The following is a 22026-nucleotide window of genomic DNA, read 5'->3' on the forward strand; positions in this document are numbered from 1 at the left end:
GTTTAAAATGAAACATTTGCCATTTTGCTAAATTTTCACAAGTGAAAGTGGAGGGTGCAAGCTGTACGAGTGGGCTTGGAAACAGGCTGTAAATGGTCTTTACAATTGCTGTTTTTGGTCTGTACATCAATTGCCAAGTTTGTTTTGCTTATGTGAAGCCATTTGCAATAATTGTCAAATTTGCAACTTTGGCCAAGATGGTGGTGTAATGGTGGTATGTGCATGAATTTAAGCTTGGAGCAAGTTTCAAATGACATATGAAACAAATCCCAATTGGCAAAATGGTGAAAAAATCAATGAATCAAAAAGTCAAAGTTTGGTCAAACTTGATTTTTAAATGAAATAGGTCCAAAAATGCCATTTTGATTGGCAAGGTTTTGGTTCATGAAATTTATATTTTTGGAAAGAGGAGGAAAAATGTGGTTTGTAGGAAAAAACCCCACCAAATTTGGCCTTATGGTTCATGAGATATGGCTCTTTGAAGTTCACAAATTTCTGAAATTGAATTGATCATATCTTGACAACCACACATGGGATTTGAGTGTTCTTGGACTTTTTGAAAATGGGAGAACAAGATCTTCAACTTTCATGTTGGGCAAAAATTCATTTGGAGCTTGTATCATGATGTAAGTTGAGGATCAAGAAGTTTCCATTTTTGGCAGTTGAAATTACAGGTCCACTTTCTATTTCTGGAAAATTTCTGATTTGACTTGATTTTCTTCCATGATGAGGTTTGACATGATAGATGAGGCTTGTACAAGCATGAATGAGCTCCTTCAAATCAATTCTATCCATCAAATCACTGATTAAATCAATAGTTGACCAAGTTTGACTTTTCTAGGGTTTTGGATGACTGAGGCACTTCTGATGAATTCCAAACCCTAATTCCTTGAGACCTTGACTTCAAATGATGTCCCAAGTTGTATGGACTCTTGATTATTAACCATGGTGCCCAAATTCCACAAGAATGGCCACCATCCACTACTTTGACTGATTGTTGACTGTCTAGGGTTTTTGCCTGACTGTGCATTGACTGATGGCTTCTGAGCCTTCAACCCTTGACTTGAACACTTCAAATGGTCCCCCAAGTCATGTGAACTTGTTGGACAAACCCTAGGGCTTTGGCTCCTTGAGAAACACCCTTGCTTGATTGGTTGACTGATCTCCTGATCAGTTTGACCTAATCCTTGACTTGCTTGCTCTGAGGCAACTGAGGACAATGCAAATGTTATGCAATGGATCATGATATGCTATGACCTAATATGAGATAGTATGTACAATGGTAGGTGCAAATTTGAGGTGCTACAACATTTTTCATGAAAAATCAGAAAACTTAAAAATCGGGACTTTTTAGGAAAACTCAAAAATCAGTTTTTTTTTTGGGGGGGGGGGGATCGAGCCACGTCGGAAAGGCGATGACTGGAGGTTTTCGGATAGGCCTCACCTTGAGGCTACAGGCGGTGGTGCCACACCGCGATCAGAAGGGGGTGACGGTGGGTGAAATGCGCGGAAGTGGCTGACGCCTATCTGGCGGCGGCGATCACGATTTTTCGACGGTGACATTTTCTGGATGTTTTGGGTATTTTTCGCGTTAGGGCATGTTTTAGTAGTTTTTTGAGTTCAGGAGTCTTTTGGTTATATTTTTGAGCAACTTTTGATATCGAAACCCTTTTGGTAACCTTAGGGTCACTTTTGAACAATTTGAGTCAAACTGTCCGTCCTTTAATTATCACCTGTGAACCTTTAACTTTAGAGCACTTTGAATACTTTAGAGTACTTTTGGGATACCCTAGAGTTATTTTTTAGAACTTAGAATTTTTTATGAGTTGAAGGTTTGGGTAGTAAAACATCTTTACCCTTTTTGATGGAAAATAAATATTTTTTTTAAACAATAATTTTGAGTATAGTAATCCGGAGGGATTACAATGACAACCTTAATTGGCGATTTTTGATTATTAGTAATCTGAAAGGATTACAATGGCGACATGTGATTGCCAACCTATATGTTCAAGAGTGGAACCTTCTAATGATGTTTTTTTGATGATTTTTATGATAACTATGATGTTGATGATGTTTATGATGTTATGATGCTGATGACATTTATGATGTTTATGATATTGATGATGTAGATGATATTTCATGCTTATATTGTGCATGCCCATGCATGCATTTATTTTGAAGTTAGGTAGGACTTCAGTTCAGTGATGACCTGGTTCAGAGAGGGATTATGGCAGTCTCACGTCCAAAGAGAGGCATGATTCAATAGGAACCAAAGACATGGGTAAATCAGTAACATACCTCTAATCCCAAACAATTGGTACCACATGCATTTTTGATGAGGAGTTGGCGGCATTAGCATTTGCAACATTATTTGACTTTGATTGTGATTTTGGTGTGAATGATGTACTTATGAATTCGATATTACCATCATATTGCTAAAATTTACTGTTAACATTTATAAGATGTATTCTCACCCCTTTCTTGTTTGCTTTGTTGGCTTTGTGCAAATTGATGTACAAATACTCAACATGAGTAGTCACTTGCGAGTGGAAGACTATCTTGAAGCTTTATTCTTTCATTTTTACTTATCACTTTTAGTTTATTGTCATCTGCTTTAGTCTGTAATACTGGGAACGAGAGCGTTATTTGTTTTGGAGTTTCTTTTGAAGTATATTTTCGTTATTTTGTGGTTTAATCTATTATTTGATGATTATGAGGATTATTTGATTTTTTCCGTTGGGAGTTTGAAAATATTTTTATTAAATGCATGATTTGTGTGAAGTAGCATCCTAAAGAATACAATTTTCTCTTTTATATTAAGAGTTAGAGTTTAAGGTGTTACATGGAGGTATCCGAGTAGGTCAGTCCGTCCGACCCAGTTTTGCCATTTTATTTGTTTCCTGGTGTGAGACACATGTGTGAACATTGTCGATACAATGTTTCTTATAATGGTTGTTTGCTGTTGTACCGAGAATTGGATGGAAGAAATGGTCGAGCAATCGCTGATGCCTTGGCAGGTTTCGCTCAAGTTTTACAAGTTCAGCAGAATCCATAGGCGGAAGGTGATTAATCTCGTGGAATGGACAAGTTTCAGAGAAACAAGCCAACATTCAAAGAAAGGTATGACCCAGAGGGCGCTCATGTTTGGTTGCAAGAGGTCAAGACAATCTTATGAGTAATGGCTTGTGTGAATGCTTAAAAGGTTCTTTATGGTACTCACACGTTGTTAGAGGAGGAAGAGTACTGATGGGATAATCCTAGATAGAGGCTTGAGGCTAATGGTACTATGATTACTTAGGTTGCTTTCAGGGGCACATTCTTGGAAAAATATTTCCCAGCGGATGTGCGTAGCAATAAGGAGATTGAATTCCTTGAACTTAAGCAATGGAATATGACTGTTGCAGATTATGCTGCCAAGTTTTAGGAATTATCTAGGTTTTTCCCTCATTATAATGGAGTAGAAGCTGAAGTGACCAAATGCATTAAGTTTGAAAGTGGACTTCGCCCATAGGTCAAATAGTTTATTGGGTATCAGGAAATTCATCAGTTATCGGTGTTGGCCAACAAGTGTCATATCTATGATAAAGACTGTCGTGCTATATCCTCTTATTGTAAGAGTGTAAGATAAATGGTAATCAGAATCGCGGGAAGTCGTATGTCATTCCAGATGGTAAGGGTAAACATAAGTTTCAATAGAGGAATAATGGTGGGAAGAGTCAAAGTGTGGGAGGGGCTCCAGCTCCTCTCAAATGTTTCAAATGTGGGATACTTTGTCATCGTGCTTTAGAGTGTACTGCTTTGATATACTTCAAATGTGGGAAGGCAAGACATAGAGCTACTGACTGCAAGAGGGATGGTGTGGTTTGCTTCAACTGTAGGGAGAGTGGTCATATTAGTACACAATTTCAGAAGCCTAAGAAGACTCAAGATGTGAAAGTTGGTGGAAAGGTATTTGCTCTCAGTGGTGTAATGACCTTAAAGTCTGATAATCTGGTTCGAGGTACTTGTTTCATTAATGACATTCCTTTAGTTTCTATCATTGATACTAGTGCAACACATTCCTTTATATCCACTGTTTGTGTGAAGAAATTGGATCTTGTGGTGTCTTCTATGAATGGCAGTATGGTTATCGATCACTACGCCAAAAAATGGAATAGACAGCGCACCTTAGAGGGCGCTTTATTACAAAAGCGCACTCTAAAGTGAAGCGAAAAAATAAGGAGCGAACAACTGGAATAGACAGCGCACTTTAGAGGGCGCTTTTGTAATAAAGCGCCCTCTAAGGTGAAGCGAAAAAATAAGGAGGAGATAGAAGGACAACAATACAGGGCGCTTTTTAGAAAGCGCCCTCTAAGGTTACCCTTAGAGGGCTCTTTTAAAAAAGCGCTCTATAAGTCCATGTGCATTTCCAGTTTATAAAGCGCTTTTGGAAAGCCTTAGAGAACGCTTTCATAAGCGCCCTCTTAGGCCCCCTTTAGAGGGCGCTTTTTTTCCACAAGCGCCCTCTAAGGTCCCCTTTAGTAAATATTAAAATTATAACATACTGCGCGTTATGTTATTTCACTCTCTGTTATTTTCGTTCTTTTTCACGTTAGGGTTCTCACTGCTACGATTTTCGCTACTTCTAAGGCGTTCTCCTTCCACCTCTGTTAGATCTACGACGTTTCCTCCTTCTATTAATTCGTTGTTAGCTGTTCGATTTTGACACCATAGATATTTTTCTAATCTTCATATTACTTGGTTTCTCTTCTGACGTTCGCTATTGTTCATTTTTGGTTTCTCTTCTGACTTCGAAGAACTTAATTGGAGTTCTAGATATATACGGATTCGAGAGTTTCAAGACAAACAGGTTCTTAATCTTAACCACCCTCTTGCCTAATTTTATATGAAGTTTATAGACGTATGCACATTTGGCCAATCTCTGTGATCGAATTTTTTGTGTTCTCTATTTACATTTTTCGTATCTATTTACTTTTGAACCACAGTTATTGTTCTAACAGTAACTAACTTTACATCGGCCCTGTTCAGCTTCGAGCAATTTTGTATCAATTTGACAAATGAGAAGTTACAGCAGCATTTCAACCAGGTTTGATTTTTCTACTATCTCCTGGTAAACAATTTCTATAGACTCAAATAACACTTCATTATTTCATTATGCAGCATGTCTTCAAAATGGAGCAAGAGGAATATACAAAGGAAGAAATTGATTGGAGTTATATAGAGTTCGTTGATAATCAAGATGTTCTCGATCTTATTGAGAAGGTGCAACTCACCCTTGCATTTTTGTCATTTTAGAAAAGTTCTATCAGTTTGTCATCTCATTCTTGTTTATAACTTCAGAAACCTGGCGGCGTTATTGCTCTTCTGGACGAGGCCTGGTATGTATTAAATGACAATAGTTCAAATATTTGTATTATAGTTAATGGTTTGTTTATGTCATTTTACATAATGTAAAGTGGCGTTAGCGCATGCAAATATATATACTTTGAGCAATAACTATGTTTTATAGTCATTCTTTTATATATTGTCCTGCTTATTCTTTGTAGTATGTTTCCAAGATCAACGCACGAAACATTTGCTGAAAAGCTATATCAAACACTTAAGGACAATAAGCGATTCAGCAAACCGAAGTTGTCACGAACTGACTTCACCATCAATCACTATGCTGGTGATGTGAGTAAAATACATTTTGGTCTACGCAGTTATATCAACCATGAAATAAAAAGTTAAAAGCTTAGTATATATGTCGAACTTTGATTTCAGGTCACGTATCAAACTGATCTTTTCCTTGATAAAAATAAAGACTACGTTGTTCCGGAACACGCTGCGCTGCTCTGTGCTTCCAAGTGCTCCTTTGTTTCAGGACTTTTCCCACCTTTACACGAGGAAAGTACTAAATCAACAAAGTTTTCTTCTATAGCCACTCAGTTTAAGGTCGGTTTTCTTTAAACATGCATATGCTTGAAAATTATAAGTCTTTTGTATATAACTATTGATCATTGTTATTCTTATTGCTTATGGAATGAAGCAACAACTGCAATCTTTGCTTGAAACATTGAGTGCGACTGAGCCACACTACATTCGTTGTGTAAAGCCAAATAATCTTCTTAAGCCGGGGATATTTGAGAACAACGATGTGTTACAGCAGCTTCGATGTGGGGTGAGTTCAACCCCCATATTAGCCTTGTTCTTTATTATGACATGAATATTTTTGTTTCAAGTTACTTCAAACTCTGTGGATGCCTTTTACAGGGTGTAATGGAGGCAATTAGGATAAGTTGCGCTGGATATCCAACTCGAAAGAACTTTGATGAATTTGTTCAGCGGTTTAGTATAATGGAACCTAAGGTTCTAAAATCATGGTATTTACTTCTCCTTTTTTCCGTGTTTTCTTTTTCTGATCATACAGATGAATGTGATTGTACTGAACATAATTAACCACCTAGATTGTTGTCACGAAATTTTTCCGGTTTTAGATGTTCAAATAACACAACTATATCTGAAATAACTAATAATAAATATATATCTGCAATCCTGATGAGATGACGGCTTGCAAGAGACTTCTAGATAAAGCAAACCTTAAAGATTATCAAGTAGTAGTTCTTATCTTAATCTCAGTTATAGCATTTTTATTTGCTCGCAGGTTACATTGAATCATAGATGATGATGCTAAAAAATTTCGAACACGCTATGTATGATAATATGGATTGGAATAAAATGTTGTTTGGGTTTCTTTGCAGATAGGAAAGACAAAAGTTTTCCTGAGAGCAGGTCAAATGGCAGAACTAGATGCATGTCGTGCCGAGGTCCTAGGAAGATCCGCAATCGTTATTCAGAAAAAAGCTCGCACATATATTTGTGAGAAACAGTACAAGTTATTGCGATTTTCTGCCATAGAACTACAAAGGGCTATTAAAGGTATCAATTATTTGAATCCTTTTTGATACTATGTATGAATAATCTTGTTATCCATTTTCTAAGTCATTTAGTTTTACGTATCCTATGAACTTAACATAGGACAACTTGCAAGACGTCGGTATGAATGCATGAGAAAGGAGGCCGCATCTTTGATAATCCAGAAACAAATCCGCATGTATCTTTCGAGAAGTGCTTATAAAACTACCTATTCCAAAGTTGTTTGTATTCAAACCGACATGCGAGGAATGGCTGCTAGAAATGAACTTCGATTCAGGAAGCGGACCCTAAGAAGACTGCGGCTAGCAAAAAAAACATACATCTCAGAGATGCTTTTGCTACTTAGTTTTATTTCTTTTTAAGTTATGAATTGGTTGTATATTTAGAATCTTTAGAAGTTAAACGATTATATATCAGTGGATTGTTGTATATGTATGGATTGTTGTATATAAGGCTTGTTGAATGCAATGTGTGAAAAAGGGCTTCAAATTATACAGTTTTAGGTGTACTGCTTCAATATACAGGTTGTCTAAAATAAATAAAAAAATATAGCGCTTTTTAAAATTTTTTTTTTAAATAACCACCCACTTTAGAGGGCGCTTTCCAAAATAAGCGCCCTCTAAACCCTTTAAATTTCCACTTTAGAGGGCGCTTTCCAGTAAAAGCGCCCTCTAAACCCTTAAAAGTTTCCACTTTAGAGGGCGCTTTCCAGTAAAAGCGCCCTCTAAACCCTTAAAAGTTTCCACTTTAGAGGGCGCTTTCTTTAAAAAGCGCCCTCTAAAGTGGCCCTTAAAGGGCTTAAAGAGCCACTTTAGAGAGCGCTTTCACCAGGAAAAAAAGCGCTGTCTTTACCTATGCCAGCGCCAGATTAGAGGGCGCTTTAAAGCGCTGTTATAGGCCAAAAAAAGCGCCCTCTTTTCCCTTATTTGGCGTAGTGGATACTCCAGTGAATGGGTCGGTAACCACTTCTTTAGTTTGTTTTAATTGTCTGTTGATAATATATGGTAGAGACTTTGGCATCGAGTTAGTTTTGTTTACCGTTGAGTCAACTTGATGTTATCTTGGGTATGAACTGGTTAGAGTTCAACCGTATTTATATCAACTTCTATAACAAGACAACATTGTTTCTTGAGTTTATGGAGGAGAAATGTCCTCATTTTATTTCTTCTAAACAGGTTGAAGAATTCCTAAAGGATGAAGCTCAAGTGTTTGCGATGTTTTCTTCTTTGTAAATCGAAGGAAAAACGACGTTGGATGATCTGCCTATAGTATGTCAATTTCCAGATATGTACCCTGATGATATTATTGATCTACAGCCAGAGACAGGGGTTGAGTTTTCCATAGATTTAGTACCCGGTACTAGACCTGTGCCGATGGAACCTTACAAAATGTCTCCAGTAGAATTGAGTGAGCTAAAGAGTCAATTGGAAGATCTACTTGATAATAAATTCGCAGACCAAGTGTGTCACCTTGGGGAGCTCTAGTGTTATTAGTGAAGAAGAAAGACGGAAGTATGGGATTGTATGTTGATTATCGTCATCTGAATAAGGTCACCATCAAGAATAAGTATCCTCTTCCCAGGATTGACGACCTTATGGATCAGTTAATGGGTGCATGTGTTTTCAGTAAGATCGACTTGAGGTCGGGTTATCATCATATTCGAGTGAAGGATGAAGATATCTTGAAGACTATATTCAGGACATGATACATTCACTATGAGTACTCATTGATGTCATTCGGTGTGTCTAATGCCCCTAGTGCATTTATGGAGTATATGAATAGGATCTTCTATCCCTATTTGGATCAGTTTGTGGTGGTGTTTATTGATGATATTCTGGTATATTCTAAATCAGATGAAGACCATGTTGGACATCTTCATACTGTACTCTAGGTTTTGAAAGAGAATAAATTGTATACTAAGTTACCCAAATGCGAGTTTTAGTTGCGAGAAGTTACTTTTCTCTACCATGTGATTTCTAGTGGTCGTATAACAGTTGACCCTTCTAAGGTAGATGCAATGCTACAGTAGGAGGCTCCGAAATCAGTTACGGAGATCAGAAGTTTCATAGGGTTGGTTGGTTACTAACAAAGATTTTATCAAGGGCTTTTCTAAGTTAGCTCTTCCTTTGACTCAGTTGACACGAAAGGGTCAAGCCTTTGTGTGGGATATGAAGTGTGAGAGAATTTCCATAAACTGAAAAAGAAGTTGACAATAACGTAAATATTGATATTACCAGATCCAAAGGAACCTTTTGTAGTATAGTGTGATGCATCTAAGACGGGCTTAGGCGGTGTGCTTATGCAGAATGGGTAGGTTGTGACTTATGCTTCATGACAACTAAAGGTTCATAAGAGAAACTAACATACTCACAATTTGGAGTTGGCAGTTATGGTATTCATGTTGAAGTTATTGAGACATTATCTGTATGGTTCTAGATTCAAAGTATTCAGTGATCACAAGAGTTTGAAATATTTGTTCAATCATAAGGATATGCATATGAGGCAGAGGAGATGGTTAAAATTTTAGAAGAACTATGACTTTGGTTTGAACTACCATCCCGATAAAGCCAATGTTATAGCAGATGCTTTGAGTCAGAAGTCCTTGCACATGGCGACGTTGATGGTTAGAAAGTTGGATTTGATCGAGCAATTCAAATACTTGAGTTTGGTGTGATAGGTGACTATGGATAGTGTGAGATTGGGCATGTTGAAGCTGACTAGTGGTTTTCTTGATGAGATCAGAGCAAGTCAGAAACTGGATGTAGCCATGGTTGATCGTTTGTAATCAGTTAATTAAGGTGAAGATGGAGATTTTAGAGTTGACGATGGGATCCTAAAGTTTCGGAATATAGTTTGTGTGCCTGATGTGCCGGAACTTAAGAAGATCATTTTGGAGGAGAGTCACGGAAACGGTTTAAGTATTCATCCTAGGGCTACTAAAATGTACCAAGACCTTAAGAAAATGGTTTTATGGTCAGGAATGAAAAGAGACGTTGTACATTTTGTATATTCATGCCTGACTTTCTAAAAGCCAAAGATTAAGCATCATAAACTGTCTGGACTGATGGAGCCATTGGATATTCACGAATGGAAGTAAGAAAATATATTGATTGATTTTGTGACTAGGTTGTCGAATACTCCTAGAGTATTTGATGCAATTTGGGTGATCGTTGATAGGATAACTAAATCGACGCACTTCATTCCGATTAAGATCAGTTTTCCATTGTAGAAACTGACTGGGATTTACGTTGATGTGATTGTGAAGCTTCATGGTATTCCATCGAGTATTGTGTCTGATAGAGACCTGAGATTCACATCCAAATTTGGGAGAGTTTACAAGAGTCTCTAGGTACTAAACTGGAGTTGAGTTATGCTTATCATCCACAGACTGATGGTCAGACTCAGAGGCATGTCCAATCTTTGGAGGACCTTTTAAGGGCTTGCGTCTTAGAGCAAGGAGGTGTATTTGAATGGCACCATTTGATGCTTTGTATATGAGGAGGTGTACAACTCATTTGTGTTGGTATGAGCCTAGAGATAATGTTGTACTTGGACCAGAGATTGTGCAATAGACTAAAAAAAGGTGAAGATGATCAAATAGAAGATGAAGGCATCTCAGAGTAGGCAAAAGAGTTACCATGATAAGTGGAGGAAGGCTCTTGAATTCTGAGAGGGTGATCATGTGTTTCTGAGAGTCACTCATGTGACTTGTGTAGGAAGGGCTTTAAAATATAAGAAGCTTACTCTTTATTTCATTGGTCCCTATCATATTTCCCAGAGGATTAGAGTCGTTGCGTATAGTGTGACCTTGCCACCGTCTCTTTCGAACCTGCATGATGTTTTTCATGTATCTCAGCTTCGGAAGTACATTCTTGGTTCGTTTCATATAATCCAAATGAACGATGTGCAAGTGAGGGATAATCTGACTATTGAAGCATTACCTATAAGGATTGAGGATCGAGAAGCGAAGTAACTCAGAGGTAGGGATATTTCTTTAGTGAAAGTGGTATGGTGAGGACCTGTTGGAGGAAGTTTGACATGTGAGCTAGAGAGCCAGATGAAGGAATCCTATCCGAATCTGACTTCGCCAGGTAATTTTTGAGGGAGAAAATCCTTTTAAGTGGGGGAGAGTTATAACAAACCAACTTTTAAATAGAGTATTTTATTTAATTATTGGTGTATTTTATTCATTATACTTGAATTTTGGCGCTTTTCGGTAGGTAGGGGTATTTTGGTAATTAATAATTACCGGTGGATCTAGAATTGGAGAATAGAAAAAATAAAATAGATTTATTGAGGTTATTATAAATAATTTGATAAATTTAATTATTTTGTGATAGGTTGAGAGAGTGGAAAAATTAAGGAACTTTGATTAAATAATTATTTAAATTAAATATTTATTTAAATTGAATATTTATTTGATTTAAATAAAAAAAATTATGAAAAATTGAGAGTAGGGGGAGAAATTATAGTTTCTAATAAAATTGAAGGGTTAAGTTGTAGGAATGAAGTTTTGTGGGTAAAATTGAGAAATTGATAAAACATAGTAGGTTATTTAAATAGAAAAAGTTGGGATTTAGAGAAAACTGATACGTAGAGAATTGGGAGAAATAAAGAACGAATGCTAGGAAACCCTAAGGAGAACTCTAAGAAGGAGAAGAGACATCTTAACCAGAAACTCTTCAATTCTAAGGTAATTGGGGAATTGTCTTATTGATGAGTGATTTGGGCAGCCAGGATGGCGAGGGTTCCTTACCTTCCCATCAGTGCCTTGGGGTAATGCAGGTTTTCCCTAATTTCGTATGATCTGTGTAATTATGCCAAATAAGGTTTGGGAAAAACCTTATGGGCATAAATGATTAATTTTGTTGTTGTTTTTTGTGTGATTGCTCTGAGACCTAAAAAGGGGATTTTGGATAAATCCCCTCTAGTCTCTAATGTGCTGTTGTTTGTAGGTTTACAAATTTTGGTGGCTTATGATGATATTGTATATATTTGGGTGTATGTTTTTTGATCGTATTTTAGAGTTGTGGTTTCGCCCAAGGAAATTCGAGCGACTCTATTTGGATTGTTTGATTTCCCAATGCTTTTGTCTGAAGAACAATACGTGTTTCCCTAGTTTTTCCCAGAACCGTTTCCAAATTTTCCAAAAATTTCCCAAATCCAATTAAACTATTTTTTTTAATAAAAAAAGACCTTTTTTATGAATAAAAAATTCAGAAAAATTTAAAATCGGGACTTTTTAGGAGTTGGAGTCGCGCCGCGGATCGGGGGTGGCAGTCGAAGTCGCACTGCAGATCGTGGGTGTCAGTCAGAGCCTCTATAAATATATCTCCCTCCAAATGGGAGAGAAGACATATCTTAACTACTACATATCACACCCCATATATGGTTATACAAAAATGACCAACATATATACAAGGCATTTCACCTCATGTGGGCAGATCCTAAAAACCACCACAAAACACCACGGTATAAGGTTTCTCGCTATCGTGCGTAAGCTCTAACCACCATACAACATAATATATCTACTAAGGCCTCTGAGTCCCCATACCATTGTAGGAGGAACACACACTTGTACGTTTTGAACAATATACATATATGGTAGCATGCAAGAGTAAATCACAAGATTGTATATACTATTTGGTTCATAGTAAAGTATGAGCAATGTTGTGTTTTATTACTCAAGTTTGAGCAATGTTATTTATCCAAAATGGTGGAGTAATAATAATCACACTGAATATGACAAGTAATTAACTCTCTAATTGAACTTTTCAACTCTCATAATATATGAACATAAAGAGTTAATTAATATTAATACATGATTTTGTTTACAAAACTTTAAACTTTATGGAATACAAGAACACAAGACCAGGTTCAAGTCCCAAAGGACGTGCAAGTTTCACGAAGCATCTAAGTGATAAAGAGGCTAAACCTTTCATTACACTTGGAATTAATAAAACATCTAAATGGTTGCTTCCTCCTCCAAAAGTCTAATTAATACCCTATAATTAAGTTACATCTTGTCTGTAATAGACCAATCCTTGATTATAGGGTAATTAGTTAAGATAAACGAGAGTTAGAGTGAGATTAAGAGAGAGATATAGAGGAAGGAGAGGAGTGGATAGAAAAAAAGAAAGAGAGGATCCAAGTCCTGAAGACTAAGTTTTAATGCACATTTATGTAAAGGAAAAATGATTTTGATTCAAGAAATCATTCAAGGTTTATGATGAAATGAGTAGTTTTTCTATTTAAACAAATATAAAGTAAAGTAAATACTCTTCTTGGATCCAAATATAAAGATCCCTCATATCAGATTATTGATGATCTTCATTTGAAAGTTGGAACTAATCTTCTCACGTATTTCTGGAGAGACCACTGTGTATGGAACACTTTTCTCAATTTTTGATCAGCGTGGTCACTCTATTAGGGAGGATGGCAGGTAGGAGGGGGAGATTTGGGTGTGAGAGCTTAAGTGGATGAGATCTTTCCTCTTTTATCATGAGATGGTTCATACTCATGAAATTCTCCTAGTAGTTAGGGATTTTATCCTTCCCCTGAGTGTGATGTGTAGAGGTGGCGTCATTCTAAGGATTGCTCTTATGATGTGGCTTTGAACTTTTCTGGCCTCATTGCTCTTGACTTTCCTCTTGATTTCCAGTCAACTTCTGTTGAGTCAGCCCTCCCTTGTATATGGAGTAGTTGGGCCCCCTATAAAGTAATTGTTTTATCTTGTGCTTTTTCGACTTGGCTTGAGAATCATATTTTGCATCTGAGCCAATAGCGACATGAGTGTCTTCAGCCTATTTTGAATGCCTGTTTGCATGTTTTTTGAAGTTTGGTGCTCACATTGGCTGGCCTTGGGTTGGAGAGGTCTAGTTGTCGCCCTGTTTGGCAGTCTCTAGCTTGCTCTTGTTTTGTTTAGTTTATAATCTTGTTGTTGGATGTTTGGAGTTTTTGTTTGGTCTCTTTGTTTTTGCTTTTCTTTTAATTGGGCTAGGTACGTCTTGTGCATCTGCTTAGAATATTTGTTTGTACTTCAGGATCTGTAAAGTAAAAAAGTTGAAGTGAAACACAATACAAAAATATCATAAATATGTAATTAGTCCCTACAAATATATTACTTTTAAGTTTTAGTTCTTGTATTTTTTTATAATTTTGTTCCTTACAAATATTATTTGTTTTGTTTTTTGTGTTTATTATTTTATTTTATTTTCTGAAATATTGGTTTATTTATTGGAATTGGCTATTGTAATATGTAAATATTGTGGAACTATGTGCTTGCAGGTATACTCAGGAAGTGATCAAAACTCACAGATAAACAAAATATGCTTATACCTGATAATATCATGGTTTGATGATGACAACACCATAAGGCGTAACAACTCTAGAGGTGGTTTGGATGACAATGGTGCATGAAGACAAGCAAGTACTAAAGATAGTTCAAGTGGTCAAAGATATACAATGTGGTTGATCAAGCTATTCTCTAAATCAAGCTGAAGAATTAAGGTTTATGATCACTAATGATATCTTTGCAACTCTCTATTGGTGGTGACTAAATTGAATATATCTCAAGCCTAAAAAAGATTCAAGTGAAGTGCTTATTTGATTGGCATATCCAACAAAAGTACTTAAAGCTTCAGAGTGTGAAAGAGAGGGAGTGTGAAAGCTTGCCTGATTGTGTCCAGTTGAGTGATAAGTGTTTTGTAAAAACATAAGAGCGTTTTCGTAAGTTGTATGGATAAACACAGACACACACACTTAAAAGTATTTTTGAAGCCTCTCATTTTCAAATAAAATCGCCAAAAATGTTCTTGGAGCCTAGACAGTTGTTTTGGAAACTGTCAAATTGTTTAGGATAAGTTTTTGATATGTCTAATTGATTAGAACAAAGACCTAATTGATTAGATGAGGGTGAATCAAGTTCATAATCGATTATGATAGTATCTTAGTGAATGATGACATATCTGTTTTAAAACATTTCAATTTAGGAAGCAATAATCAATTATTGCAAGTACCTAATCGATTAGGTCAATTATTCTGCCAATTAATTGTTTCCTAAAATGAACCATCTCTTAGCCTAAAAATAAAAGGAATCCCCTCATTTCATTTAATACATAAAAAAGTGAATATTTCACTTTTCGTCTTTCTCTCAATCTCTCAAAAAATATATTTTTTCTCTCACATTTTTAACAATGGTGCTTTGAAAGCGTTCTTGAGTTTGGTGAAGAAATTGTTCTATGTGAAGGACATTATATAAATTTACCAAAAGCTTTTTTTTCTCTCGAGTAAATTATTATTATGTGGGAAGTGGTTATTTTTAGCTTGGAGCTAAACCTGTATAAAAGCTCTTTTGAGGGATTATATAAGTCTCTATTTGGTTCGTGAGCTCTGCCATCGAAGAAAAGCTGTCCTTTTGGGTTCACAGCGGTTCTTGAGCTCAGTCGGGTTAAAAATTCTATCGATTTGAGATTAGGCTGGTGTAAAATCTCACCTAGTTTCTAATTTCGATATGTATAAAAGCTCAGTAAGCTCGAGATCAGTCCGGTCTAAATCTCTGTTCAATTTGTGGTTAACCCGCGTACAACCTTGTTTTGATTAGGAGGATAGCCAACTCAAAACTCCAACTTGGTTCGAGATCAGCCTTGCAAAATCTCAGTTTGCCTTAGAGAATAACCGCTCGAAGCTCTACTTGTTATTTGACATGAAGACTAATTGTAACACGTCAAAATTGTTATTAGGTTTTATTAGGAATTTTTTAGAATTTTAATTGAATTTTTGGTGTGCCATGTGATTTAATTTGTGTTATTATTGAGGGTTTAATAAAATAAAATACGAGTTTTATATATATATATATATATATATATATATATATATATATATATATATATATATATATATATAAATAATAGAAAATATAGGGGTTATGATTATTTAGAAATATTGAGCTAAATAATTGGAATTGTTCATGTGAAATAATGGGTTATATTACTGATGTTGAATTTGTTATTATTGTTGTGAAATTTGTGTAAATATGTACTAAGGATTGAATTGTTGATGCTCATATGTTATGTGATAATTTGATAAATGAAGCGTGAATAATTCATGTGAATCGTTGTTGATTATTAACGATAATGATAATTGTAGCCTTATAAGTTGAATACTAAATATAGATGATTAGGCATGATCATTCATGTTCAAAGCTGGATTGAGATAGGTATAGGTCGAAGAAAATGGGTTTAGGAGTGATATTTCCGTGAAAACTTAGTAGAAAACGCTCCAGACTAGTTTGATTTGAATCATGTTTTTAAAATGATTTGAATCATAGGCTAAAATTTAGCAGAAAACGCTTATGACTGGTTTGATTCGAATCATAAAAACAACATGATTCGAATAAGAAGAGACAAATTTTTTTCAAGTATTGTTTTCATCGTAACTTGAGTTCCGTGACTCCGATTGAGGTGCGATTTGAAGCTTTGAAAAGCTAACGCATATGACTACCTTATGGTAATGTCCCAATATTCTTAAATATGTAAACAAGGTCGGGAATATAATAAGTTAATAATGATATTTATAAGATAAATGATGTAGGGGAAGAATAATTGAATAAGTGATGTAATATTGGGAACGTAAACCTAGTGCTTTGATGAATACATGTGTAACCTCAGTTATGAGTGCTCTAAGATATGAGTTATGTCTTGATGATGTGTATATGAGTTAATTGGTTAAAGACAAGATGCATGTCCAATGCTTATATGTTTAGGTTCATAAGAACCAGTGTTTATCCCTAACAGGAAGTGATTGATGTCAATTATGTTTAGGTTCGAAGAACCCGTGTATGATATGTATTAGGTTTGAAAGGACCAGTGTTAGCCTTAACCGATAGTGTTAAGGATCATTAAGTAAATAACTATGATATCCAGGACTTCGGTTCAGTGTTTAGGACTTTAGTATAGTGTTTAGGACTTCGGTCCAATCATAAGATTAATACCTAATAATTGGTGTAAGAGGTTTGGACGGGGATTTCTTGCATTTGTTTGTAGCATCACAAATTCATGTATATTGGAGATTAGCTTAGGACTTCAGTCCAATGTTGTGGGACTTCGGTCTAGTGTTGAGGATCACTCAATAAAATAACTCTAATATCCAGGACTTCAGTTCAGTGTTGTAAGATATTGGTCCAGTGTTGTAGGATGGCACCACATGCATGAAAGTAGAGGAAATATGCATTGCATAATGAATTTGTATATTGTGCATATATGTTGATTGAATATGCTTGATATGAACTATCCTTGCTGTTTGTACACCATTTAAATTATGGAATGTATTCTCACCCCTTTCTTGTCTCTATGTTACTACTTTGTACATTATACATGTAATGCCCATGTTGAGACTAAGGAGTGATAGCTACGTGTTTTGCAGAGGATGGCGTAGTTGACCTCTTCAGTAGTTTTATTTCTATGTTATGTTCGTCGTACCTTTTGTCGGCTTCATAGTATTCATTTTGGTTTCGCTATGATAATGTAACACTGGGATGAGATGCTTTTCTATGTATTTTAAGTTGTTTTGAACTAATTGCTCATATTATTTTTTTGAATTAATATTCCACCTTTTGTGAATTAAAGTTGAAGCTATCAATGTGATACCCTTGTTTTTATCTTCATATTTTCCGCAATGTTTTAAAAATTATACTTGGGGTTTAGGGTGTTACACTAACCGCTTCATTATCGAGTTTGTTGTTTTGTTGGAAGTTAACCTAAAACTTCATTTTCCTTGCATAAGGGGGTTTGTGGGCTTACCCTTCTAAAAGATCTCAAGAATTATTGAATACTCTAAAGATCAGTTCCTGGAAGAGGAGTAGGACGCTTCTTTAAGACTGCACCTGTATAAATCTTTGGTGTTATCTCTCTTTCTTTAACTCTTTACTTTCCTCCTATTTTCCGATGCACATCCATACAATTTTTAGAAAATATTTTCAAACTCTGATTTGGAAAATGATTTTTCTTTAAACTATCATTTTTCAAACCTCTATAATTCACCCCTCTCTTGTGTATGAAATCACATGTTCAACAAGTGGCATCAAAGTCTAACTCCTATTTAAGAACTAATCATCTCAAGAGGAAGTCGACTTCTAACATTATTTTTAACAAGAGGATTTTCCTAAAAACACCTTCACTGTTTAATGCTGATATGTTTGAACTGTGGAAAACTAGATTTAAAATATTCGTTCAAAGCTTTGATCTTGAATTATGGGAAACTATAATCAATGGTCTATTTATTTCTACTCACCAAGTTAACGGTAAAGTAGTAGATAAACCAAAGTTTCTTTGGACCATAGAAGATAAGAGAAAGTTTGAAATCAATTTCAAAACTAAAAACTTTTTAGTTATATCTTTAGATGATAATCAATTCTTTTATGTGCATAATTGTAAATCTGCCAAGGAAATATGGGACACTCTTGAGATGATACATGGAGTTTCTCCAAGAGTCAAACAAGAGTGAATAAACACACGAGGCAATGAAGATGAATGTTTTCTTCATAAATTTTTTTCTACCTTTAGAAATTTTGGAAATGATATTGGAATCTTTGTTACTAGCAAATATATAAGAATTAAGAATTGTAATTCGAAATCTGATCTAGTGCTTATATCGAGAGATGAGAATGTATACGATTTTCAGGGAAAATTTAAGAAGTAAGAAATTGTTTAGTTTCTTGGCACGGTAAGAAGTAGCATACCGTTGCTCTTTCTACCGCTGAGGCTGAATATGTAGCTTCCGAAAACTATTATGCATAAGTATTATAGTTAAAATAACAACTAATTAATTGTAATTTAAAACTCGTTTATGTTCCAATCAAATGCAATAACACTAGCAATATCAGTTTTAATAAGAATCATGTGTTGCATTCACTCACACACACACACATAACATATAGAAATCCAACATCCTTTCCTTAGAGATCATGTAGAAAAAGAAAATGTTATTTTTGAGTATGTGGATACGAAAATCAGTTAAATGATATCTTTACAAAATCGCTATCCACATAGTCTTTTTGCAAGATTCGTAGGGAACTGGGAATCTTAGATTCTTCGTGTTTTAAATAGATTCATATCTTGTTTAATTTATTTTTTCTATATTTTTTTGTGAACTAACATTTGTAGCAAGTTACTTTTAATGAACTCTATTGGTATGATCACTTCAACTTTTATCTTTTACCTGTATTGTTTTCTTAATTTGTTCATGTACATCTTATATGTTGCTTTACGTTCATAATTTCTTAGTTGTTGAATGACTTTTTGTTGTGAACTAAAAATCTTTTTAAGTGCATCATTTGTTTATGTTCATTTTGAGCATCTGTTAAAACCTTTCTTTTTTGTATGTCTTAATCATTTGAGTTTTATTGTTGTAGGTTTCATGTCATGTTGTGCATATTTGTTGCATTTGGCATGAGTTTGTATCTTCTATATATGTTATATATTCTTCTTATCTGATGTATATCCTTATTTAGCTATGTTTAGCTTTGTTTATATGGATTATTTTGACTCTTTGCTGGTTGTTTTGCGTTTAGACTCATTGCCATTTATCTCTTTTTGATCTTGTCAAAATGGGAGAAGTTGTAATGTGAGTCTAGATTTGATTTATGTGTTTTATGTTATTTATAGTGTATTTATGTGTTGTAATGGGAGAAGTTTTTTGGATTTTGATAATGTATTTATGATTTATATAATGGATTTTTCTGACTCGAATCATGGATTTGTCTAATTCGAATCATTCATACAATTTTCTTTATTTTTAACTTTTTATTCAAACCATTCACTCAATTGACTCCAACCATAGTATTTTCTCTAATTTTTTGCACTATTTCCAGTACGTATATAAATCATTTTCTCAATCCATCTCAAAAAATAACGTATATATGATTTTAGAATCATAACACACACAACACATTTTTCTCTCATACTTTCAAAAATCATTTTGAGTTTTTGTTTTAAGATTACATCTAAAATTTTAGTTCATCTTCAGCCTGTAGTTTCTAACATTGTCGTTTGGTTTAACTTCTCAACCTTGGGTGTGAGATCTGTGTGAGGAGGGTTGTTTGAATTTAACGTCTTGTGAAAGTTTGAAGATTTCAAGTTAGCAATTTTTGTGTGCTTATGATTGGGATTGACAATCCATTAGTGAAAAATAAAGAGTTCTTTTATCCAAGATTGGTTCGGTAGAACTGTGTGAACGTTGCTATGAAAGGATCATGAGCTTCTATTGCCTTCAGGAAGATCAAGGCTCAGATAAGGACCATAGGACTTAGGAGAAATTGATGTGGAAGAGAAGATTGTTTAATTTTTAGCATTATCTTGAATCTTGTGATTGCATTAAACACTCTATAAAACAATTGTCAAATCATAATGGAAGACTACGAATTTAAATGGGAAACCATTAGAGAGTGGATTATGCACAAAGCATGGACGAACGTGTTAAACCACTATAAATCTGGTGTACTATATCTTTCCCAATCTCTTCTAGAGTTTGTTTAGAATCGTATGCTTTCTATTTATCGTTTTCTTAAAAATTACATGTTGTTGGGTTTTATCGACTTTATAGCGATTTCTTGTATAAAATTAGGGTTGTGTTAGATCAAGATTCTGAACGATCTTACTTGTGATTAAAACTGAAAACTTATTCATAGATTTCTTAATCAATTAAGTAACTTCAATATATACATCCCGTGTAAAATGAATTTAGATTAATTGAGGCATTGATTGCATTATCTTCTTCATCTTTTGTTCATTTTACTTATGAGTATAAGTGTATACAACACAATCATTCCAATCATATATATTGTACAAAATTTTGCAACACCTAACAATTTTATAAAACTCTGATTTTGAAAAAGCAATTTTTTTTTTTAAAATTGGTCTTTTCGGGAACATTCTATTCAACTCCTCCCCCTTCTAGACCATTCAAATTTGTATTCTCCAACAACATTATCATCGACCATCCAAACCAAAAAGGGAGTTTGCGTCCACTAGGAAGATTTGTTGTGCGACCCTTCATTTGCTCAACAAATTTATGATTGTTCAAAAGGAGGTCAATTTTGCTTTCACATGAAGGAAGCTAGAAAAAGTCTAATTCGTTGAGCAAGCCACATTTTTCTAGGCGAGCAGCAGTGACCAACGGGTTGGGTCGGTTCACCAAGCGATTCGTGCTCGTCGGGTATCGTATCTAGTCCAAACAATTTTATGTATCGTGCTTGGTTGTTTCAGTTAGTGTATCAATTTGATAATGAGTTGTGATTTGGGCCGTTAAATATTCGTTGAATTTCAACAGTTATAAGTATGTATCTTTGTCATTCTTATCTTGATAACATTCAGCTTTGAGAGTTGAAGACATAAATAAGGGTTTAGAAATTCTAGTTGTAATTTTAGAGAGACAAGAGTTAATTCCTAAGAGTGTGTTCTTGGAATTTGGAAAACCTTTAGGGTGTATTTAGAAAAGAAGTTGTAATGAGAGAATTATGTGAGAAAGAGTGTAAAAAGAGAGAAAAATATGAGAAACATAGTAGATTTGATATGTTGTTTAGTACAAAAGAAAGGAGAGATAAATATAAAAGAAAGAAGTGTGTTATTTTATAACAAAGACATAAATATCCTTGATTAAATTAAGCTAATTTATTAATTTTATTAATTAAATATTTATTTTTCCTAAATTTATTAATCAATCTTTAAATGATAAATTTGTACTAAATAAACTACTTGATTTGATTTTTAACATTTTTTATGTTGACTTTTTTATATAAAGTTTTATGTTAATTTAATATATCTTAGTTAAAATTTATATTATTATTTTTTATGAATAAACTTTTAATACATGATACCATGAATTTCTTAATTAATTTTGAAACAATTATAGATTGTTTGTAGTTATTATCAAATGAATAGTCTTATTTCAATTCCATAAACATTTCACACGTATATTGTTGATTCACTAAAACATAGCAAAGAAAAATAAGGCAAGTAATAAAGATACATATTAACACAAAAGACAATAACTTGAATTTTTAGAAAAAGGTTATTCTCTTCCCACCTTCTTCTTGAAATTAGACATGCACACCAC

The 22026-nt window shown here is 34.6% G+C and overlaps 1 protein-coding gene across 1 annotated transcript; it reads left to right on the forward strand.

Annotated features, from left to right (window-relative positions):
- The first annotated feature begins 2936 nt into the window (after positions 1-2936).
- Positions 2937-14334, forward strand: LOC127103542 (myosin-6). The gene is made up of 15 exons (XM_051040792.1): positions 2937-3120; positions 3788-4125; positions 4791-4849; positions 5029-5086; positions 5161-5262; positions 5341-5378; positions 5547-5673; positions 5764-5934; positions 6029-6160; positions 6253-6362; positions 6533-6593; positions 6741-6918; positions 7018-7220; positions 8232-8375; positions 14203-14334. The coding sequence occupies exons 1-15, from the start codon at positions 2937-2939 to the stop codon at positions 14332-14334; spliced, it is 2037 nt and encodes a 678-aa protein (XP_050896749.1).
- Positions 14335-22026: the final 7692 nt, after the last annotated feature.

This window comes from Lathyrus oleraceus, chromosome 7, assembly GCF_024323335.1.
Source record: "Lathyrus oleraceus cultivar Zhongwan6 chromosome 7, CAAS_Psat_ZW6_1.0, whole genome shotgun sequence".
Classification (NCBI taxonomy): Eukaryota; Viridiplantae; Streptophyta; class Magnoliopsida; order Fabales; family Fabaceae; genus Lathyrus; species Lathyrus oleraceus.